At 33.9% G+C, this 25,466-nt stretch overlaps 1 protein-coding gene across 1 annotated transcript in view; it reads left to right on the top strand.

The window, feature by feature from the left end:
- Positions 1 to 25,466, top strand: part of Erp44 (endoplasmic reticulum protein 44) — an 81,340-nt gene that overhangs the window by 14,485 nt on the left and 41,389 nt on the right. Inside the window, exons 2-4 of the mRNA XM_026379273.2 lie at positions 13,628 to 13,700; positions 15,349 to 15,388; positions 20,061 to 20,176. Coding sequence (XP_026235058.2) covers positions 13,628 to 13,700; positions 15,349 to 15,388; positions 20,061 to 20,176 — 229 coding nt within the window. The remainder of the gene's footprint in view (positions 1 to 13,627; positions 13,701 to 15,348; positions 15,389 to 20,060; positions 20,177 to 25,466) is intronic.

Genomic DNA, 25,466 nt, shown 5'->3' with positions numbered 1-25,466 from the left:
GTGTGTGCCACCATGCCTGGCATAACTTTTTTTTTAATGGAAATCATTAAAAAACAATGAAAACATTTCTCTTTAAATATAAGTATAGATGCTGAAATTATATTTGTTAGTACCCTTGCCATAAGTCTGGAATGATACCTTTTACCAAGGATGAATAGTTTCATCTGTTGAGGACAGGCAGAGTCTATGTGATTGTGTTTGCTTTGCATCTGTGAAAACTTTTAAGTTTGTAAATTGAAAGTTTGTAAGTAGAGGACCCTCTTTCTCTTCCTGGAGGCTATAATTTTTCGGTTAAGATATTTTTTCTTACATATTTCTAAGAACTTTACAGTTCAGGAAAATTATTCCCCTTCATATGTTTTTTCAATTTCTTTTCTCTTTTTTGTTTATTCTATTTTTTTTACAGCATTTTAATAGAGTGTGCTCATACGTGTATGTTTAACCTTTTGTTTTTGGATTATAAATATTAGAAATACATTGTAAGGTATAGAAGTAATTCTCACATGTTGTAGGGATGAACATAATTTTCCTATTTATCAGTAAGTGAAATTATTGCAGCAATTTCAGTGAACATTTTGTTTTTAGTAATTCAAACAACAGTTTTCATATAAGAAGTCTATAGTCTTCTAAATGGATCACTTAGTCAAATAAGTATCAAATGTGAAGCCTACAAAAATATGTAATTTATAATTTTTTTCTGTATCCTGAAATATAAAGAGAACATTAAAGTAGAATCAGAAACTTTAGAGATTACTCAGCAATAAATTATCTGTTTACTGCTTAACTCATCTCACTTCCCTATTCAGTTCTTTAGCCCCCATTATCCTCTTATAGTCTCTGCTTTCTTTAGGTCAGAATAGTAGTTATTCACAATTACAGACTTGAAGGGGGTAATAGTTTATCTAGCTGTAGAATATTCTCCCCTTCTACTTTATGCATGGCAGTCCTTGACAAATGGCAGAATGGCCATTTGTCTTCAGGTTGAAAACTTGCTATAATAGAGGGCTTACAGGAAAATCCAATCTGTTGTAAAGTCATGCCACTAGAAAATTTTGCCTCACAGAGCTGAACACATGTACCTTTCTCTTCTACATGTTGATCACAGTTCTACCGGTAGAGCTCACCAAGAACCTATCCACCAATTCTTGTACAGGCTCATGGCATCCTCAGATGAGAACCCTTGGAGATGGAAGCACTGAGCCAAGTAGGGCCTACAGGAAATTGATGACACATCTTGCTCTTTAAGAGCTTATAGTCTACCTATAGAGATTTTCATAATGAAGCAAAAAAAAAAAAAAAAAAAAAGACATGCCACAAGTACTGTAAAGTTTCTTTCTAGAAAGCATTCTAGAAAATTTAGTGCAGAAAAAGGGCAGAGAACACTGGCTAGGTTAGATGAATAGAGTTGTTTCTATGAATGAAGTTAAGTGATTAAGACTGGCTCTGGAAGTTCAAGTTGTATATCATTGGAAGATAAAGTTCTGGTAGCTTAGGGCCAAAATGTGAAGAGCTGTAGACTTGTCCTCCAGTGAGCTGCCTTAGAAATTTGGTTATAGGGAGCTAACATAGTCTAGGTTTTTTTTTTTTTAATTTTTAATTAAATATTTTTTTTTTATACCAGGGATTAACACAGCCATTTAACCACTGAGCCATACCTCCAGCACCCCACCCCTCTTTTGAGACAGGGTTTCACTAAGTTGCTGACACTAGTATTGAACTTGCTATTCTCCTGCCTCAGCTTCCTGAGTCTCTGGGATTACAGGTGTGCATCCCCATGCCTGAATAGTCCAGCATTTTAATAAAGATGAATATAATAGCAGAGAATGTGCAGATGAATAAAATATTTAATATAATGACTGCCACTACAGGAAAAATGAAACTTTCTGTATATTTAAAAAAAAACTACCTTTTAAGACAAAAAAAAATCTAGTTTGACTAGGTAAAATAAATTTTTTTAATTTTATATTTTTTTTGCTTGTTGATCGACCTTTATTTTATTCATTTATTTATATGTGGTGCTGAGAATTGAACCCAGTGCCTCACACATGAGAGGCAAGCACTGTACCACTGAGCCACAACCCCAACCCAGTAAAAAATTATTAAAAACCATATTAACTGAAAAAATAATTTGACAGAAATAAGACCAAACACATCTACCATACCAGTAACCATAAGTTTAACTGACTTATTGAAAATTTTTTCATATTGAAGCACAAAGTAAAGTTCAACTGCATTCTGAAAGCCAGAGATGTTTTTAAAATAATGATTTTTCTTTTATAAGAAAGTTATTCTAGAACTAATTGAATACAGAGAAGAAGAAGACTGTTGTTTCATGGAAAACAGTTTTCATTGAAGGTTGTTTACTCACCAAAAAATAATCAGGGCCCTGTGTTTAGTAGAGAAATTAAGGTATTCTTTAATGTGAGCTATTTCCTTCACGTTTTGCAGTGTAGAATGTATATACCAATAGCAAAAGCTGGTAAATAGGAGGATTAAATAATTTGTTATATAATTTAGGAGATATCAGGGTGTATTCAGCATAAACTGTGAAACTTTTTAAAAATTGCGAAGTGAAAACAGTGGCCAATGTTTAGGATACCAAAATGTTTAGTATATCAAAACAACACAGTGTAGTATGTTGGCTGTGTTCCTGTCATACTTCCCATTTCTCCTTCATCTCCCAAATATTGTCTCCTCGTCTCAAGGTCTACCCCTGGGGAGAGCCCACATGAAGATAGGCTGCCATTTTTCCTATAAAATTTCCTGTGTTCTGAGAATGCCTCTTTTGATCCTTACAGTGTCATTTTACATGTTTCTCTACATCCAGTGTTTCCTCTATACCAGTTGTTGGGCTTGGTTAGATTGATGTTAAGTTTAATTTCTTGTTAAGAACACTTAGCAAATGGTACTGTATTTCTTATTGCATCCCACCCAGAAGCATATCTGGTTTTCCCACTTTAATTGATATTAAGATTGTTCAGGGGGCTGGGGTTGTAGCTCAGTGGTAGAATGCTCACCTAGGGAGGCACTGGGTTCAATCCTCAGCACCACATCAAAATAAATAGATAAAATAAAGTATTGTGTCAAACTACAACTAAAACATAAATATATATACATGAAAGATTTTCAGTAACAATGTCCATACAGTTGCTACATGTTAAAATTCACTCAAGCCTAATTGAATACCTGGCAAAAAGGGAGTGCTGACATACAAAGTGATTCTCATTGTCCAGTGCCCAGCAGTTATTTTCTTTTTAGAATAGATAATGATTTTGTAGGAAGTATGCTTGACTCTTAAAATATTTAAGTGAGAAAATCAGTTTTAATATGTAAATGAAGTCTGATGATCTCAAGTAATGTAAACTCCATATATTTGTACTACTCCCACAGTATCTAGCATGTAATAGAAGACTCAGTGAAATATTTGTAGAATGAATGATGGAACAAAAAAATATATGAACCAACGTGTATGTAGACTATTCGTGTTAGTCTGCTTTCTGCTACTGTGACAAAATACCTGAGAAAAGGGGAATGATTTATATTGACTCATGATTTCAGAAGTTTCAGTCCATGGTCACTTGGCCTGTTGCCTTTGGGCCTGTGGTGAGGCATTTTATCATGGCAGGGAGTGTGTGGTAGAGGAGGCTGCTCACCTCATGTTAACCATGAAGGAAAGAGAAGAAGGGGCTGGGGTCCCTCAGTGGTCTAAATTCCTTTCAGTAGGCCTTACCTTCTAAAGGTTCCACCACCTAATGCCACAGGCTGGCAACCAAGCATAAGCACATGGCCTTTGTGGGAATTTTAACTCATTCTGTCCCATTGTCCCATTGAAGGAACGAATGCCTGTAGACACTTAAACTGAACAACAAGTATGCCATTTGTGGTAACTTTGAAATAAATATTTATGTTTTTAAGTTTTTGCTTTTTGAGAAAAATAATAGTGATTAATGATAATATTCATTAATAATATCAATCATGTCATTAGTATTATTGATAATAAATTATGTAATCAATTATAGATTATGCTTTCCCACCTATTTTAATACATCTGTGTCAATTAAATTGAAATATTCACAGAATCGAAACTTGGGATTTAATGGGTTAAGATCCAAACCATAACAGTTCTCTTTAAGGCAACTTTGTTTCATCAGGCATCCTGGGCAGGAAGTACAGTGCATCTCAAAGTGCAGCAGTTGTAATTTTCTCTCATTTGCAATTATTTGTTCTGGAAAGTTAGTTACAAGGACCACTGCTGATTAATATTGGGAGATAATGATAAATAGGACATTATCTCCTCGTTACTGCCACTTCTCACCCCTGGGCTCCAGTGTGTGTGCAGAAAAGGGAGAGAACACTTCTCATCTTGACTTTTCTCCTCATTTCCATGCTTCATGAGTGCTGCCACTGTTAGAAGTTGGGGATCTAGAAGAGCACAGTATAGTGATTTTAAGAAAAGAATCCTTTCCACACATGGAGAAACTGACACCAGCTCCAGAAATCTTTTTATAACAGGAACATCCTCTCTGAAGGTTAGAGAAATACCTTGTCTCTTTCAGATAAGTTAGTTTGAACCATTTTTAGATATAGCGAAGAATAAAATACATATAACATCAATTTTTTTGTTTTGCTTTTTTAATTGATGCATTATATGTAATAATTAGTGGTATTTGTTCTTATATATTTGTGTACAGACATCAGTTTATTTATTTTTTAACTTTTTAAAAAAAATTTATTCATTTTAGTCACATACAACACGAGGATACACACTGACATTTTCACAAAAGTATGGAACACAATTTCCTCCAATTCGTCCCTAGCACTTTTCCTCCACCCTCCCTCCCCACTCCACAGTCCCTCTTTAATCCATTTACAGTTTACTTTTTTTTTTTAATTGATGTCCTGTAGATTATACTCAATGTGTGGCCCCACCTTGCCATATCCATGCATGAATATGAAAGTTCAGTCAGATTCATTCTATTGTTCTTCCCTTTTCCTGTCCCTTCCTCCTCGTCCTCCATCCTTTTCTTCTAGTCTACTGATCTTTCCTCTATTTTGATGAAATTCCCTCTCCCTTTCCCTTTCTCTTTGTAGTTGTTGCATACCCCTCCTCCCCCATTTTGGATTAGATTTTGTATATCAGAGAAAACATTCGACCTTTGACATTTTGGGACTATCTAATTTCACTTAGCTCGATAGTCTCCACTTCCATCCATTTATTGCAAATGCCAAAACAGACATCTGTTTTTAATGGAAATCCATGCATGATCAAATGACTTCAAAAAATATGAATTTCAACAATTTTTGTCTCCTTATTTTTTGTCTGTGGTTGCTTTTGCTGACTAGGGATTATATTATTTAATTTTGCATTTTTTGTTATAGATTTGTTTTCTCAAACATGTCTGCACATATTTTGAGTTAGTGGAGAATTCTTATTATTGTTCTTATGTTCCTTTATAAATGCAGATTCCGCCAAAGTGGGTCGCACTGATACTATAGGATGGTTGTAACACTAAGCACTTTAAGGGTTAAAGTAGCTTCCTAGCGTTACTCTACACTTAGTCCTATTTTTTCTTTCTCTTTGAACTTCTAGTTCATTATAATGCTTCTGGGAATACTAACACTGTGAGATGTGCCTTGATTGATACCCAGCTTCAAGGCCCTTAGTCCCTGTCAGCTTCAGCATCTTTTCTCCAGGGATCTTTCAACCTCTCTAGCTCCTTGCAGCCAACTGCAAACCTTTATGCTTCTGTTGACTGCCAGCTTAATGCAAAACTGAGAATAAGAGTGGGCTGACATTGCACTCAGAGAAGTGGCCTCCAGGGAGGAGAAGCAGCCTGGGTCCCATGGCATTGGGACTTCGGGTGGTAGGCTTACTTGTCAGTCTGGATTAAAAATGTGAGAGAGCAGTTGTCTGGTTTATCACTTATTTTTTGTTATAGGGAAGAAAGTTTGTAAAGAGCTTGAAAAATCTCTGAACAGAAAGACAAGTAAATGAAAGATTTAGTAAAAGTACACTAAGCTATTACTGCAAAAAGCCTGGTGGAAGTAATGCCAACTGAGAATAATAATGCTACCCAGAAGAAACATCCTTTATTGACACTTCTATTTAATGTCAATTAATATGCAAAATATCTACTTAAGATGTTTTTTAAGCATCAAATAGTATACTTTTGAAAAGTAACATCTGTGAGTTTCTAATAAGATTATAGATGCTACATTTTTCTAAAATCACAGCAATGTACATGTCATTGGAGAATTGTCACTTGAGTCCTGCCTGTTCTTGTGTGCATATAAGAGGACCACAACCATCATGCAGAGTTTTGCATGAACTTATATGCTTGCTGCTAGAATAAAAGGCTTAAGCAATGCTCCCTAAACTTTAATGTGCATAGGAATCAATCTGGGGATCTTATTAAAATGAAGCCTCTGATTTATTAATCTGAGCTGAAACCTGATGTTCTTCATTTCTTACAAGCTTCCAGGTGATGCTAGTGCTGCTGGTTCAGGGGCCACACTTGAAATAATAAGGTTTTAAAATATTGAATTTTAAGAAAATTTACTGTAAAGAAATACTTCTTATTTTCTAACTTATTTACCAAGACATTCCAATAAAGTCTAGCAAATACTTCTTGCTAACAAATAATATTTGATAACCTCTTCTTGGGATTTTATTAGCCTCAGGTCTTAAAAGTTCCAAATGGGCTGGATTTTTATCCACTAATGTAAACACAGCGCTTTCACTCTCTCTCTTTCTCTAGAGAGAGAGAGAGAGAGAGAGAGAGAGAGAGAGAGAGAGAGAGGAATTTACTAATGGTTCTCTTTATTTCTTCCCAGCCTTATTAAAGTATAATTGACAAATAAAAATTACATGTATTTATAGTGTACAATATGGTATTTTGATATATATATATACATTGCAAGATGATTAAATCAAGCTGACTACCATACCTGTCACCTTACATACTTATCATTTTTTTGTGATGAGAACATTTGAGATCAAATTTCTTAGCAACTTTCAAGAATAAGATATATTATTATTAACTGTAGTCACCACACTGTGCATAATAGATCTTAAAGCTGTTTTTATATGTGGATAGTAAGTGCTGAAGTGCCTCTAAATCATGCCAAAGAACAGTGTGGCGAGCCAGAGAAGGTATCACTAAGAGCTCATGACAGCTCTTAGATAATGATATAGAGGAGGGGCTTTTGTGACAGGTGGTAAGATCACTTCAGAGATTTCCTTGTAAGTCTATGAATTCTCACCGAGTATTTTGCTTTTTACCACCAACTAATTAAAATCAAATTGCAGTATAACTTCATTCTAATTTGATAATCTTATTTTCTTAAACATCTTCAAAACATTTCTTGGCTATATGATTTCTGGACCTTTACATCCCACTTCTCATCTCCAGCATTGAGATGTGAATTCTCATATCTGAATTGTTAGTGTATTAACATAATCTATATCCATGTATTCATTTAATACATATTTGAATCCTTTTGTGTACAGTAGGTTATGTTAGTAGGTGATCTATGGTGCAGTCTCTGCTTTTGAAAGTATTAATAATCTGTTGGAGGAAGTAAGTTCTCAATACAAATATCCAGTTTGAGGATAAAATTACTATGCTTCTTTCCTTAATAAAGAATAAGAAATTAATGCCCTACAGAAAGTGCTCTACAAGTTCACAGAGGAGAGAAATGGATTGCTGTTTTCTGGAACCACATGGAAGGGCTTCAAGAAAACATAGCTTTTGCATTGGGCCTTAAAAATTAGATAGGCTTTCTTAGCTGTTCTAAAAGAGAAAATTGCATGAGTAAGACATAGAGGCATAAGAATAATGAGACATTTTTTAAGAATTGCAGGTACTGTAGACCCCTTGCATTCGGAATTTATAACTTCTAGGATTTGTACTGTTTGTGTGACCTTTGAAAGGATCATGTAGCAATTTTTATGAGTTACTGACTTTATTTCCTTGCTGAGAGCCTCGTGTTTCAAGTCAGTGAGTGAGGCTAGTGGTTGGCTTAGCATTCATATCTTAGTCCATTTTTATTCTTCTCTGTTCACTTTCATTTTCATTTTTCATTTTGTCAGATGTTATGTGAAAAGACATTTTAGCTTAAATGATTTAGGATTTGTGAAGATCTTGGTATAATTCCTCTTAGTTGCCAAGGGTCTATCAAACACAGGGTGACCATATAATTTATGCCTGAACTGGGACCCCCTGAAGATTGAAATAGATGGTACTATTAATAAAATCCCAGGGCAGTGGACATGATCTGGGAGGGGTCTCTCAAGTAAGCTAGGATATATGACTAGCTAGAATGTATGGTTATTCTAAAAGTAGTTCATTTTAGTTAGAATATGACGTATAAATTGAAAGCAGGATGTGATTCAGGAAAGCAGGTACAAGTTAGTTTGTGAATGGCTTTAACTGCTAGGTGAAGGAGTTAAAACTTTTTGTCTTATTCTATAGACAAAAAACCATTGGAGGTTTTTGGCAGAGGAATTGAAGTACATGAAGCAGCATTCAGAAAGATTAGTCTAGCCTCTGGGCAGAGTAAATTGAAGTGAGACATCCAATTTAGAGAGTATCATGATCGTTCCCATTAAAAGTATATTTTTGGATGGTAACCACTGGTCTTAATGTACTAGGAAGTTGCATTTGTTTTTTAAATTATGTACAGAGAAACTTTAATAATTCATTTCCATGTGTATTATTATTGGTGTTAATTCATGATTCTGAAGAAAATTCTGTTGGATTATTGCCTTTTTAATTGTTGATTTTTTTTGAGAGAGAGAATTTTTTAATATGTATTTTTTAGTTTTCGGTGGATACAACATCTTTATTTTATTTTTATGTGGTGCTAAGGATCAAACCCAGCGCCCTGCGCATGCCAGATGAGCGCGCTACCGCTTGAGCCACATCTCCAGCCCAATTGTTGATATTTTTAATAGAGGAACAGCACTGGGGCTTAGCAATGAATACCTGAATATTTATATGTAATAGTATTATAGCATGGGTATATGTTAATATTGTAGCAATTGAGAGACTGCTTAATAAAAAGTTTTGCTGAAATTTATTTCTAAAATACTTTGCTTTATCGTGTAATAAACTTTATTATTGGTATCTTTTTTCAATTTGAGCTTAATCTAGAGAAATTTTTAATTTATCAGTAACTCACATTCCCTTGCTTGCTTTTTCCCCTTTTCTCTTCCCGTCCCATGGAGCAGGTTGGACTAATGAGAAAGAAAAGCCATTTTCTACCAGGAAAACCAGAGCTTCATGGAAGAACAACTCAGTCCTTGAAGGACTAATCATGAAGTAGTGGAGAAGAAGATATTCTGGGTAGAGCAGACCATGTATGCAAATAGAGGGAGGCAAAAAAGTGGGGCTTTTTTTGGGAGAAGCAGCTGTCTGATGGGTGGCTTCAAAGTGCTGTGGAAATGGGACTAGGCTGGTATTACCATCCAGTTAGGTGGCCTTTACAGGGAAGTTTAAGGAAAGCTTTGTAGTTCTCATAGGTACCTCAGTTTTTAAAAACCTTCTGTGTAATGGAACAAAACATTTTTTACTTGCTGACAAATTAATTACAATTTAAAGCTAGTCTGTCACTGTTTCTTAAATGAGTTTTTGTATAATATTACCCATTTCACTGGTATGCCTTTCTACATGTAAGATCACATCACTAAATATCCCAGACTGAGATGTTTAACAGTTGGTACAGTAAATGCATGTTCGAGATATTATCTAATGAATTGTGGAGGATGATTGGAGTTGTCTTGCTCCCTGCTTTCTATAACAAGAAAATAAGCTAATTAACTGAAGAGAATGACGAAGTTGTAAAATACTTTCTATGTTTCTATCTGTATATTTATATGTTGTCTGTCCTATATTCTTCATAGAAGATCTTAATAGTCATGGAAAATATAACCTCTAGTGATGAAATATTATTAAGAATTTTCTTGTAACTTTTTGTTTATTTAAAAAAATTAAAAGTTTCCTTCTAATCTAAATTTAAAAAAAAATTAATGATTCCCATCCTCCCTTCCTGACCTGCAGTTACTTGTCTTTATTTTACTTAAGCCCTGTAGTGTTTGACACATAAAGATGTTTCCCTAGGAGAATCTTATTTCTGCCCTGGGCTGACATGAAAAGAAACAATTTGTCAGACTAGTGGAGCTTGCTAAGAATTCAAATAAACAACCTGTCTTTCCTTTCATACTGCATATTAATAGAAATGTTAATTATAATAAGAGAAGGTTCCTTTCCTCCCTTGGGAAAGAGAGATTTTTGGGTCAGAGACAGTTTCCTTGCTTTGGACTCTTCTACAAACAGATTTAACATAATGCCAGTCTTATCAGTGGTATATTTATTAGTGCAGTGCTATTAAGTAATAGTTGTCTATTTAATGCAGCCAAGTTGATCATTGCCTCATTTATGCCATTACCTATCATGTAAAAATATTCTTGCCATGTAAATATTTCAAAGTCAAAGGCAATTAACTTTAGAATTTTAATATAAATTCTCTGCAAACCTATATTTGAATAGGTGATAACAGACTCTTCAGATTCAGGATCGCTTGGATTATACAAATTAAAATCATCACCATATCTGTAATCTAGCATTTATTACATTTGCTTCCCTCTGTGTCACTGTTACTAGATTGATAGCTCCTGGAGGAATGTACCATGCCTTAGTGCCCTCAGTACCTAGTAGATTCTTAAATACTGGTATTTAATGACTTGACTTTGATAATGATCAGCTTTATTGCTGTGTGATAATATTTTTCTGTTTTCTTAAGTTTTTCTCCAACATATAACTATAAAATCTTGCTGTATCAATATAATTGGGTTCCACAGTTATTGAGAGTTGGTCATAAATTTCTAAGGGAAGTATCAGTAAGATGTTGAGTGATTATAGAGGAGAAAATACTTCTTTCCTCAGCCATCTCTAGGTTCATGCCTGAGATCCCTGTATCAAAAGACAGATTATCAAGAGAAAAGTATGCAAATTTATTTTAAAAAACGATATAAGGTTCCCTGCCCCCCCTTCTTTCTTTTGTTTTCCCAGTACTGGGAATTGAACTCAGTACTCAGTGGCCCTCTACCACTGAAATACATCTCAGCCTTTAATTTTTATTTTTTTAATTGAGATAGGATCTTGCTAAATTACCCAGACTTGTCTTGAACTTGCAATCCTCCCACCTATCCTCCCTAGTAGTGTGCCACTGCACCTGGCTTAATACAGTTTTGTGTGATGTGAGATCATTCAGAAATGATGACCAAAAGAAACAAGGGAAACTGTATTCTTATCCTTTGATGAAGAATGGATATTTATGTAGAAAGAAGTATGGAAAAAAGTCATGCAGAAAGAAGTGTGGACAAAAGGATGTATGATCTAATGGGTAATGTCAGATTGTTTTTGGTGTCTTTGCATCTTCTGAGATGGGGATTTTCTTTTCTTCTATGGAGGTTATTTCTCCCATGAGGGTCTTATAACCTACTTTAGAAAGTCAGAGAATTATTTTATGGCCTGATTCAGGGGAGAAGGTCAGAGAGATCTTTTCTGCTTCTGCTGTTTGTTGAATACCCATGTATGATATTGTGATAAAACATGTCCTGAACCGCATCAATAATAATGTCTAGTAAGGGACTTCTCATCTTTCTAGTTAATTTTTCAGGCATTAAAAATAACAAAATTATGTATAAAGTCAAGTTATTTGGCAATTACAGTCACTTAGGTGTTTTTTGTTTTGTTTTGTTTTATTTTTGTACTGGGGGTTAAACCCAGGCACTTAACCCCTGGGCCACATCCCCAGATCTTTTTTATATTTTATTTAGAGACATGGTCTCACTAAGTTGCTTAGGGTCTCAGCTTCCCAAGATGCTGGGATTATAGGCATGTGTCACCATGCCTGGCTCACTTTAGCTTTTAGAAGAGTATAATTTATCGGTGCTGGCAGACATGGTCGTCCATTATTGGCTACTCCATTATGGTAACTTGAATATAAGCCTTCATTTTATCCTTAGGTTTTCCCCTAAAAAAAAAAAAAAAGAATAAGTCTAAGGAAATATAAATTAGCTGGGATTATTTATATGCTAGTATAAAGATGTCTCTATATGTCATTTAGATTGAGTTGTTGGTGAATTATAAAATTTTAAATCATTGCTATTGAATACTATAAGTGTCCATGAAATAGGTGGCCATACTTTTCAGTACTCTGATCAGATCCTGTCGTTGATTGTCACTCAGTAAAAAGCAATGATTCAGTGAATGAATTTCCATACCAAATTCTGTTTTGAACAAAAAACTTTCTGGGTAGCAAATACAGTTTTCTACAGATGAAACAAAAGAATAAATATTACTTTTTAAAAAGCAAAAATCTGCTGGTTTAGCTTAAAATTTATCTTTGTTTTACAGATGGCAGGTGAAGATTTTCTTGAACTTTGGATTTCAGATACCAAAGTGAAAGCATAAACATTCTTTCCCCCTATTTAATAGCCTCTGACTTAATACATTTTTATTATCACTAAGTGAAACTAATGCAGGAAGAACTTTTGCTTTATAATTATGGCAAGTCTTTTCTCAGTTCTTCATTAATTTGCTCTCAGAAACATGATGGAATAGAGTTAGCAAACAGCTTTGCTTTTATATTAATACTTTCAAAACTGATAATCTCTGGCAAATTTTTTCTTGTGTGCTGTAGAGATAAAGGTGTTGAAAGTATTTATTTAAATGGGTGAGTAAATGTCAGTTTTCCCAATTGTCTAGAAACAATTTCTTTTCTGTGTTTAGAAGTACAGGAATTCTCATTTTCCCAGTTTCTAGGCTGGAGAAATTAATATTTCTCATATTTCATTAATATAGTGTTGGGTTAGAATAGTTAATAAAGATTAAAATCATTTGATTTTCTAAGGAACAAGTGGATCCAATTTTACTCATTAATTTTTATTTTTTTATTGGTGCTTTATAGATACACACAAACGAGGAATACATTGTGGTGTATTTATACACTTAGTGTAATTTTGTTAAGTTTACTCTGCATTTCCTCCCTTTTCCTGTCCCTCCTCCCTTTTCCTTGATCTCCTTTTTCTACTCCACTCATTTTCCCCATATGTTTACAATCTCTCTCTCTCTTTTTTTATTTTGCAAGAGCAAAAAGTAAATTTTATTTAAGAAACAGAACAGAGAGAGACAGACAGACAGGAGGGAGCCCAGAGCTGGTGTCTGAGGGAGTGGGGGTATCTTGCCCCTTAAGATTTTAGTTTTCCTTTCTTCTCACGCCCCTTCCTCCTCTTATCTTGCCTACCTGGTGACCAAAAGGCAGGCAGAGAGCTGCAGGGGGTGATCCTTCTCCTCTCTCCCCAGGCAGTTAGCAACTGGGTGATGGGGAGTGTTATATATCCATTTCCTTTTCTTTGATAATCAGCTACCTGTCTTTTGCCCTGGTCTCATTACCCCCTCTGATTAAGGGAATTCTTACTGCTGAAAGAGGAAATGGACAATGACTACTCTGACTCCTTCAGGCTTAGAGGGGAAAATGTGGGGCATATTCATCAATTCTAAAAACTGCTTTATTTGCCTATTTTTTGGAGACATTAATTTCACATTTTTTAAATTTTCAGGTAACTTGGGTTTTTACTCCTGTAACAACTGAAATAACAAGTCTTGACACAGAGAATATAGATGAAATTTTAAGTAAGTACATCAATATTTTAAAAGTATATTTTCTTCTCTGTGAAGAGTTTATATAAAAAACAACAAAATCTCAGTTACCTAGAATAGTTGAAGCTCTGGCATTCTAATTCCATGGCTTATTGAATTTTTTTTTTAAATAAAGCACTTTTGCTTTTTAGTTTTAGTAGAATTTCTTTAAAAGTATAAGTCTTCTTTCTTGTGTTACAAGTAATGCTTTTAGTCTTTTTTACTTCTTTGTCTTGATGTAGATACCATTCTTAACAAAGTACTTCGCTGAAACTATTTAGAGTCTTGTAGTTCTCACCATGCTGCACTAAATGTTAATGTCTTTAGGACACAGCATAGATTTTTTTTTTTTAATAAGTTACCTATTCTGATCTCTTACGGTGTCGTTGGTTAAGTTCAATAAAGGTTTTATTTAATGCGTTGTTTTTTTGACATTGTGATTATGGATAAAATTAACTTGAGAGAAACCATTTCTGATTTTTAAGAATAATAAAGGGAAGGTGAAGATATGGTTAATAGAGGATCACAATTTAGAGGCTTTAAGAAAATGTGCAATTAAACACTCATTGGTTTGCATATAACAAAATCTAATGAATTAGTGGTGAGAGGGATTAAAACATTCATTGAGCATCATACATTGTTTTGTGTTCCTAGAACTTTAAATGATAAAAAAAGTCTATTTCCATATTCTGGGATCTAAAGAGCAGTAGTTCTATAAACTTACCAGGTTTCAGAATCACCTGGAGGGTTTATTAACATCTGTACTGCTCTGATGACCCCAATTTCTGTTAGAAACTGCTAGACCCATCCAAATTTGCATTTCTGTAAGTTGCTAAGTCATGATGGTGTTTCTGGTTCAGGAACTACAGTTTGTGAACCACGGCTTTAGATTAAATAGGCAAGTGGATAAAACACGCTTTATGGTAAAAAGGGAAAGGAAATTGAAACTCATGTTTCATTCTCACACCTTTGGTCTTCCAAATTCTGGAATACCTTTGTGTTTTAATTTTGTTACTGTTTGGGGAATTTAAATTTCTCTAATTAGGTTTAGGCAAAGAACCAGTGCTATGTCTTTCTCATGTCTTCACATCCTGATATGCAAATGGTAGTAAGTTATTTTTACAACAGAGAGTAACTGTAAAATGGATAGGAACCACAAAAATGTACACCTTGTGCAACATTGTTAATTATAGGTCACTTGTTGCTACTAGATGGGACATCTGAAATTTAGAAATAGCTTAGTTATACAGGTCTCTTGTGAAATAGGATTTTACTTACAGAACTAGTTCTCCGTAATTCTTGAATATAGATAATCAACAAATGGATCATTAGAATCCAGATCATTCTGCTTTAGGAGAGTAGGCTAATCAGTAGCTAACTTGATTGATCTAGATTTGATTTCCTTTTTGTTTTATATTCATTTAAGATGCAATGAAAGTGGAGAGTAGAGCATATAGAGAAAAGGGGCAAATTATATCGAAGCCATCCATGACTGCATGAGTTTTTGGGTGAGAGAGAACTTAACTGTTAGTGTGGATTTTTAGTTAGCCTTTATAAAAAGGGAAAGACCATAATGAAAATCGTATCTTTTTGTCAGAATTGTTCAGACACAAATAACTTTGGTTTTGTTTCTCAATTTCAGACAATGCTGATGTTGCTTTAGTAAATTTTTATGCAGACTGGTAAGTAATCTTGTTTTTATATTTTGTTTTGTTTTGTTTTGTTGCTGAAGGTGACTATTCCTGTGATAGAGAGTAACAAATAGGAAAACTTTCTTCTATTTTTTTCAAGATAGGATTCCATTTACAAAATCAGTTAAGGCTCATCCACATATAAATATCTTAATTTGGCAAGAATTTGTTTTAAGAGAGAAATATAACTGATTCCATTATGCCAAATCTTAAAAAGAAATAACATATGACAAAAACAGTAATGCAGTATTCTGTGCTGACCGTGGAAAGAGGGCAGAGTCTAGAGATCAGAATTTAGGTGTGGTAAGTTTAGTAGAAAAAATATTGTTTGATATTTTTCAGTTTATGCAACCTGCCACCCCTTGCAGGGAGCCTTTACTTAATATGAATCGGATCCTGCCTTCTATGTTTATGTGGTATCCTATAGGCCACTGACCACTTCCTTTTTCTTACTAGAAATTGAATATCTGTAATCCAAAATGTTTGTGACCAGAAGTGTTTCAGATTTTAGATTTTTTAAAAAATTTTTAAGATAGTAGCATAGACTTTCCCAGTTGATTGTCTCTTATCTGAAAATCCAAAGTTTGAAATACTCTATAATCTGAAACTGAGCATCACTTCTGATTTTGATTTTGAATTTTCAAATTGGAGATACTTAGCTTGCATGAGGTTTACTCTTATTTTATCTCTTTGTACCTTTGCAAACAGATTTTGATGTCAGAGGCTATGTCTTACTGGTATTCCCAGAATCTAGAACCAAGACATGATATATAGTATTTTAAAGAATGTGTTGTAAAAATAGGAAGCAGGAAGATTTAGCTGGAGAGAAGTTTGAAACACTGGTGTAATTTGCCTTTAAGGGCTTACTGCCTAGGCTGCTACTGTCCTGCTTTGGGCTAGCTACAGTCCAGCAGTTTATCTAGATTTCTGCAGCAGTTTCCCCACTCATTCCTCATTTATGTCTTTTTCTATTCTGTTCTCTTTAATATAAGCCAGGGTTCTTTTCTACAGTGCAAATTAGATTAGTTTACACTCCATCTTAAACTTCTTACGTGGTTTTCCATTACCTTTTGGTTAAGTTTAAGCCCTTACTTTGGCCTAAAAGGCCCCTCATATTTTGGCCGCTTCCTATCTCCACAGCAGTGTCTCTTGCTTCTCTGCACTCCCATAGTCTGCTTGTTATACAGAACTTTAAATTCTTGTGAAATTCTATATTCTTTCATCACTGAACTCATGATATTTCCTCTGCCTGGATAGATCGCTCTTTGTTCTCACCCACTTTTTAAATTAGTTAAGTGTTAATCATCTTTTAATAATTTAAGTGCCATTTTCTTCAGGCCATTATATCAGTATGCCTACTCCTTCTCTCAACCAGATTAGGAATCTTTCTTATACACATTTCCCCATTTTATAATAACTTGATTTATGATTTTTTTTTACTTTATTATGATACAAAAGCGATACACTTTCAGTAAAACCATACTTTGAATTTTGACTTTTTCCTGACCTGTTGGTACATGATACTGTACTCAATCTTCATAGTGGGCAGTGGTGACAAGCTGAAGCTCCCAGTCAGTTGTGTGATCCTAAGGGTAAACAGCTGGTATTCTACATTTTCCTCCCTTTGTTGCTGAACTATGATGTTTGGTAGATAGGTATATTAGGTGCTTTTCAATTTAGGATAATTTTAGCTTATGATGGGTTTATTGGGATTTAACCCCATTTTAAGTTTGGGAATATGTGTAATTCCTATAACACCCCAATCTTACCCAGTGGAAGCACTTTTGGCTATGCTCCAGTTGATAATTCACTGCTTTGAGGAAATAGTTACCACAGCTATATTTTTTTCAACATTAATTGCTAAGCACTTTGCATAATACATGGCTAAGTGCATATAAATATCTGCTGAATGAACGTATGTTTGATACAGATATTTAAAGAACTTTAGTAAAAAGTTGGAAATATACAGAAAAAATATCCTTTATAAGATGTATAACAAAGATAGCGTTTTCTTCTGGGTGCAGTGACGTACACCTCTAATCCCAGCAACTTGAGAGGCTGTGGCAGGAGGTTTGCAAGTTTGAGGCTAGGCTCAGCAACTTGGTTAAACCCTTAGCAACTTAATGAGGCCCTGTATGAAAACAAAAAATAAAAAGGACTGGAGATGTAGCTCAGTAGTAAAATGCCCCTTGGTTCAATTCCAAGTACAAAAAAAAAAAAAAAATCCAAGGTAAATTAGGCCAGATGTAATATTTGTTTAAAAAAATTTGGTAGAAGATTATCTAGGCAAGTCTACTTTAAAAATAAGAAAAGTGAGATTCAGTGGAGTAAAATATTTCCCCAGGGTTACCTGATTAGATTGCAGCAGAGGAAAAACTAGAACACAGTTCTCTGGGCTGAAGAATTTTGTTTGCATTGAGAAAGAAAAATAGAACATACTACCAACCTTTTGCAAAAACTGAATTGAATACAAGAATACTAATTCATTAACAGCTCAGGCATTCCTTAGGTAGTATGTTTTCCTAAGTAACTGAAATTAGTTCACTCTGGATCCTCTGTGGAAGTAGTTCTCTCATAGAACTACCTAAAAATAACTCCTATGCCTCAGAGAGTAATAAACCATAGTAGGTGCTTAATAATGCTGTTATGTGCCAGACTCGTCTGTGTTTTTTTAATGCTCAGAATTGCCCTGCAGGTAGGTATTATAATTTCCATTTTAGGCTGAGGAAGTTGAGGTTCAGAAAGGTCATACGGCTTAGTAAGTGGTGGAACTGGGATTTAACTCAGGTATGTCTAACTCCAAAGCTTATTTTCCCCCCAAGTAGAGCACAGTAGTAAGTGGCCCCTAAGTATCTTTGCAGACATTTTCCTGTTTGGTTGATTTATTAAGGATTAATTTAAGCACTAGATAGGAGATTAGGATCAGATGATCTTATGGCTCTTTCAATAGATTGATTGCTTTTTTGATGTTACTTTCATAAATGTAACATTTCCATGTGGGTAGATGTGTATGAAGGTACAATAATATTGGAAATGAACTTTTATTTCACCTTCCCCTTTAGACTTTTAGTATTAAAACTGATGCAATTTTAAACATGAACCTGTGCTTAAATACTTGCTGGGCAGAAACTGGACAGTCCACAGAGAAGGAGCCCTGGACGTGAGTCTTTACTTTGCCCTTAAGCCAGAAGCTTGATCATTATTTCTTTACCAGGTCATATCCAAATGTCTTAAAAAACTAAATCAGTCCCTGGTGTTCTCTTCCCATTTCCCTCCACTTATCCTATTTTCAGCCAGTTGTAAGAACCCACAAACCTGGAGTCCTAGCCTCTCTGGTTCCTCCATTATATTAGCTTATTCATTTAACAGACATCTATTGAATGCTTATTAGAATACGTAGTCACATAAGACCTGGTCCATGATGTCCACAGACCCTTTACACCTATCCCAGATGGGAGAGATTTAAGAATGCTAAAAGAGGAAAGAACCACTTGAAAGCAAGAGATTGAAGATACAGATCCTTGATATATTCTAGGACATCTCCTTAGGAAGTCAGGTGAGTAGGCTAGAAGAAATGTATACAAGAAGAAATAGGGAGGAGGTATAATATTTGCATCATTTCATATTCTATACAGTGTTTTTATTGGATTATGGCTAATATATATGACATAATCACACAGAGATTAAAGAGTTTACAGGCTTCACTTAAGTAAATTTCTTGGTGTACAAGGGCTCTGGAAGCAGTAGTAGCTGTTTTAATTTGTAAACATAGCCTCAATTCCATATGAGAATGTCCATTCTAACCCAGTGATTTGAATGTATGCGTATACTGACTCTTTTCTTTCTTCTTAGTCCTTTTAATGACCTACAGCATGTATTTGTGAAACTGCTTGGCCTGATTAAGGAATAGTCAGAATTAGAAGTAAGAAGTTTAGAATTTTATAGGCTTTGCCCCCCCATTTTTAAAGTAACAAAAAGAAAGAAGAGGAAAAATGGACAGGAAGGCTTTGAGAAATTTAAAATATTTGCTTTGGGACTTGATACATTTAGTGTTTTTACAGATATACTAAATTCATAATAAGGGGTAAATCTTGAGGGGAAATGATTCATCAGATGCTATATATCCTCTAATACAACTTATTTATTGAATATACATGAATATACTAACTTGTCTCTGAGATTTGATAGGATAGCCAGGTGGATTAGAATAATATTTGCAATAAACTTTTGTAAGAGTTTGTACAGTAGTATAAAAATATGTTCATTATTTAAAGAAAGCAAATTTCTTTCGTAAATTCTCAAGCCTGAGTTGTTATAAATCCTAGGAATATATCTTAGAGGGAATATTACAGACTTATCTCATGGCTTCTGTGAGAGATTCTTAGATTCTTAGCTGTGAGCTCCCTAATACTGGCAGTTATCTTAAGGTGAAAAAACGAAAAATCTTTTAATCATTCATACAGTATTTGAATTGGAGTATAGTCTTTGAATTCAAAATTGCCTTCATTTCCACGGAATGATATTAGAACCCGTGATTAAATAAATATGATTGTCTAACAAAGTTATTTATTTTACATATACTAAATATCAGTAGGTGATAACCAAAGTAAGATTTTATTACTTCTGCTTTTCACTTCTAATTGGTGTGCTTATCTGTGTATAGGTGTCGTTTCAGCCAGATGTTGCATCCAATTTTTGAGGAAGCTTCTGATGTCATTAAGGAAGAATATCCACATAAAAATCAAGTAGTGTTTGCCAGAGTTGATTGTGATCAGCATTGTAAGTAACTCACGAGGAAGTCTGGAAAAACAATTCTGTTCCTTCCTCTTCTACATGCATACTTTTTTTTTTCTTTTTTGAAATGCCATGCTTTAAGTGGAGAACAAACCAAAATGATTCTAGCAACCTTGGCTAAATTGCTAATATTTAATCTACATATAACACTATAAAAGTTTGCTTGATGTTATTTTTTAAAGATTTTGCTAAGATTGACTTTGAGGTATAATTAGTTGTTACTGATGATAATTTTAGTGAGAGTGTTACGAGTGTTAGTTAGACTTTCATAAAATTCCAATTTCTTGTATTTTGCTTGTCTGTGGAATACTTGGTATACAATCGTAGTTTTGTATATACATGACAGATTCTCTTCCTTGAACTGGCGAGCTAGCAGTAATGTTTCCTCCTGAGTGCTTCCATTACATTTGAACTTTCCTTTCTCCTAGTACCAAATTCATTGTATTTGGTAGTTCTGGTTTATTGTGTTTTAATTGTCTCATCAGCTGCACTTAGTTCTTCAAGGCAGGACTTTTTTTCTTGTTAGTCTTTTAAGTGGAGACTAAACCACTTACCTAATTTTTGTTTCTCAAGCATTTGAGTTTCTAGGAGATAGAGACTGCTTATTAAAAGCTTTTTATATTGAGTTATGGGCAAGTTGGCTAGAATACAGAGCTGTTTTTTTTATTCTACAAGATTTTTTATCCTTTACACTTAATCTACTAACTAGAATTAGTGTGTGTGTAGGTATATGTATGTGTATACACACACACACACACACAAACACACACACACACACACAAACTTTTCATTTTAGTAATGAGGAAATGGAAATAAAGTGGCTTAACCGATGTTGCACAGCATGAAGTTATTCAAATTGGAATTAAAATCCTGAGCTCCTGACCAAATGCTGTCACAGACCAGTTTGCTTTTTTCTGTTCAACTCAATAAGCATTTTGAGAATTTATTGGTACAGTACTATGCTAGGCAGAAAAGCATTTTCTTTTTAACAGCAGGTTATTTCAGAGTCATATGCCATATTTTTGTTTGCTAAGATTCATAACTAGATAGAATGAAGGGAGCCATAAAAGATTGTTATCATCACACTGCTTTCTGTCTCTTTCCCTACTCCCTTCAATTGACAGAGAACATTGTATGATGTAGGCTCTCCATTCAAACCTTTCTATTTGTGTAATTAATTAGACATTGTAAGTGCAAATAAGAACCCCTACTTTTGCTGAATTTGAACTGAAATATCTGAATTTATGCTCTTAATCTTATAGTCATTGGGAAGAAAGTTGACTTACTTTTGAAATAAATCTGATGTCATTACTCTAATATTTCTTTTAATTGGAGAAATAGTCATTGTTCACATTCTTTTCAGTTCACTAGAGAGGGTTACTAATGAACATTATATTTGAAGGATCATGTATGCTCTCTAAATATTTTTTCTTTTTGTGTAAAATTCTTCATGTTTTAAAAAATGATAGTAGAAAATCTTTATTGGCAATTTATCCACATTTTCTACTTTCTCTATGAAGGTTATAAAGACAGACTGTACTTTTGTTAAACCTTTATATGTCATTTAATTATAGAGGCTTTGAACTGAAAAGAACTTTAAGAATTCTATGGTTTAAAGAGAAAAGCGTGTTAGTTAAATTGTTCTTTGATAGAGTTTTTTTAAAGAGATTTATTGAGGTATAATTGACATATAAATACACATGTTTAAATGATACAATTATATATATATATATGTAAATTTTTAAAAAATTTTTTTGTGGTACTGGGATTTAACCCAGAGGTGCTCTGCCCACTGAACTACATGGTGAAGTGTCATTTAAGTCTTGCATATTTTTTATTGAATTGTTTATTTTCATACTGACTTTGAGAGCTCTTTATAATACTATAATATTATTTCTTTTTTAATGTGCATTTTGCAAAATTATCTCCCATTCTACTCTCTTTTGAGAGTATCTTTTTAAAAATTACGGTGAACTACATATAACATAAATTTACAATCTTAACCATATTTAATTATACAGCTTCAGTAGTGTTAAGGATATTTATATTGTTCTGTAACCAGTCTTCAGGCTTTTATCCATCTCAAGAACTGAAACACTATGCTCACTAAACAGTGTCTTCTCATTTCTCCCCCATGTCCCTTGGAGACCACCATTCTGTTTTCTGTTTCTATGAATTTGATTTCTCTAGATGCCCCCACATAAGTGGAATTGTGCAGTATTTATTTTTGTGACTAGCTTATTTCATTTAGTATAATGCCCACAAAGTTCATCTGTGTTGTAGCATGTCTTAGAATTTCCTTTCTTTTTAAAACTGAATAATATTCCATTGTATAAATACAGTAATCTCCTCTTATCTATGGAGAATATGTCCTATAACCCTCAGTTGATACCTGCAACTGCAGACCATACTGAACCCAGTGTATGCCATGTTTTTCTTATACATGCATATTTAAGATAAAGTTTACTTTATAAATTAGGCACAGTAAGAGGTTAACAAAAATAGTTAATAATAAAATAGAACAGTTTTAACAACATACTGTAATAAAAGTTATGTGAATATGGTTTCCTTCTCAAATATCTTCTTGTACTTTTATCTTTTCACCTAAAGGAAACATTTTGTTTGTTTTTAATTAATTTATATTTTTTATTCTAAAAATTTTAGTTATACATGAGAGTAGAATGTATTTTGACATATCATACATACATGGAGTATAATTTCCCACTCTTGTGGTTGTATATGATGTGGAGTTACACTAGTCGTGTTTTTGTATATGAACATAGGAAAGTTATGTCCGATTCATTCTGTCTTTTCTGTTCTCATACCCACCCCCACCCCAAATCTGGTGAACCTCCACTCCTCCTCTGACCTTACCCCACCCCCAGCCTATTGTGAGTCAGCATCTGCATATCAGAAAACATTTGGCTTTTGATTTTTTGGTATTAGCTTATTTCACTTAGTATGATAGCCTCCAGTTCCATCCATTTACAAGAAAATGCCATAATCTCATTGTTCTTTATGTCTGAGTAATATTCCATTGTGTGGATGTACATATTTTCTGTATCCATCTATTGAAGGGTATCTTTGTTGATTTCATAACTTAGCTATTGTGAATTGAGCTGCTATGAACATTGATGTGGCCATGCCATTATAGTATGCTGATTTAAGTCCTTTGGGTCAAATGGTGGTTCCTTTCCAGGTTTTCTGAGGAATCTCCCTACTGCTTTCCAGAGTGGTTGCTCCAATTTGCAATCCCACCAGCAATGTATGAGTGTACTCAAGGAAACATTTTATGACTATTTTTGACATATTGAAGTTGCCAGAATCACTACTTTGCATGGGGCCATTAAGATAAATAATGGTTACTTAAGCATAATGGCCCTTGTAGTGACCACTACAGTCCGTCTGATAACCAGTATAGCTAATAAGTGACTAAAAGGTAGGTAGCATATCAGTGTGAATATGCTGGACTAAGGAATGTATGTCCAGGCTGGGTGGACCAGGACATTGTAAGCTTTCATCATGTCCCTCAGAATGGTGTGAAATGTAAAACTTATGAACTGTATATTTCTGGAATTTTTCACTTAATATTTTTGGGCTATTGTTCATGTGGATGACTGAAAATGTGGAATGTAAACTGCAGATAAAGGGGGACTACTGTAAATCACATTTTGTTTGTCATCTGTTGATGGACACTGGGTTATTTTCATTTCTTGGATATTGTGAATAATGCTGCTAAGAAACATGGGTATACAAATAAATATCTTTTTGAGAGCTTGCTTTCAGTTCTTTTGGATATATATACCCAGGCATGGTATTGCTGAAACATATGTTATTTCTGTTTTTAATATTTTGAAGAACTGACATACCGGTTTGAATGATAATAGTAATGGTTCAAATGTAAGCCAGTTTACATTTCTTTTGTACTGATTTCTCCACATCTTTGCTAACACTTTTTTTTTTTTGATAGTAGCTGTTTTAATGGGTATGAGGTAGTTGTGGTTTTGTTTTATATTTCCCTGATAATTAGTGATGTTGCTCTTCCTATGCTTCTCAGTCATTTGTATATCTTCCTCGGAGAGATGTTTATTCAAATGCTTTGCTCATTTTTAAATTAGGTTTTTTGTTTTGTTTTTGTTGCTGATTTTGATTTCTTTGTAGATTCTTATTACATGTATGATTTGCAAATATTTCCTGCCATCTCAGGTTGCCTTTTCACTTTGTTGTATATTTTGATGCATAAAGATTTCAAATCTAGTGTAGTCCAGCTTATCTGTTTTTACATTTGTTGTTCATGCTTTTAGGTGTCAGTATTCAAGAAGTCATGGAGGGGCTAGGAATATAGCTCAGTTGGTAGAGTGCTTACCTTGCATGCATAAGGCCCTGGGTTCAATCCCTAGCACCAAAAAAAAAAAAAAAAAAAAAAAAAAAAAAAAAAAAAAGTATATGTGTCATGTGTGCTGAAAGAGAAGTATATCCATATGTGATAAAGTATTGAACCCATAAAGATATATGCAGGTGTTCATTATATTACTTTTTCATCTTTTCTGTAAGTATGAAGTTTTTCAAACTTTCAGATTTAAAAAGTTGGTATTAAAAAAAAAAATCACTGAACCTGTGGTTTGTCATTTACTAACGAATCAGTTAGGAATGCCTTATTGCTTTAGTTTTTGAGGAAATGTGTTTGGACATCCACAGTGTACAGGTGAATCATGATTATTATTAATTGTAATTTCTGTTTATTTTCACTATGATAAATGACTTTCAAAACAATCAGTGAATTTAAAAGGAGTTTTTGTGAATAGATTTTTACTGGCATGGTATTGGAGGCCATTTCATTGAACATTGATCATGAAGCTAAGTGCCATTTTCATCTGTTCTTCCCTACAGATGTTAGGAAATGTAGATGGGCTTTTTGTGAATTTTCTCACATTATTAAGATGAATAATTCTCCCATTATCAAGTAGACACATCAATAGGTAAAATAAGGAAAACTAGCTTATACTATCAATAGATACCAAAGGACTTAACAAAGTACATTTTCTTAAAAGAAATTAATGTGAGAAAATGCATGAATCAAGCCTTTCTTGCATATAATTTTTTAATCTCTTGTAGCTGTTTATTACTTAATAAATGGCCCTTATCATTGAGATGCAATATGTTTAAATTTAGTTTTGAAATCTATCTGAGCCAGAAACCTTTATATTATCCTGTTTTGTGAAACTGTTGTATATGTTATATTAAAAATTTCTTTGTCAGTCCACTTTAAGAATTG

The sequence above is a fragment of the Urocitellus parryii genome, chromosome 4 (assembly GCF_045843805.1).
Source record: "Urocitellus parryii isolate mUroPar1 chromosome 4, mUroPar1.hap1, whole genome shotgun sequence".
NCBI lineage: Eukaryota > Metazoa > Chordata > Mammalia > Rodentia > Sciuridae > Urocitellus > Urocitellus parryii.
Note: the sequence above shows the minus strand (reverse complement) of the source record. Positions and strands in the feature narration are given on the sequence as shown.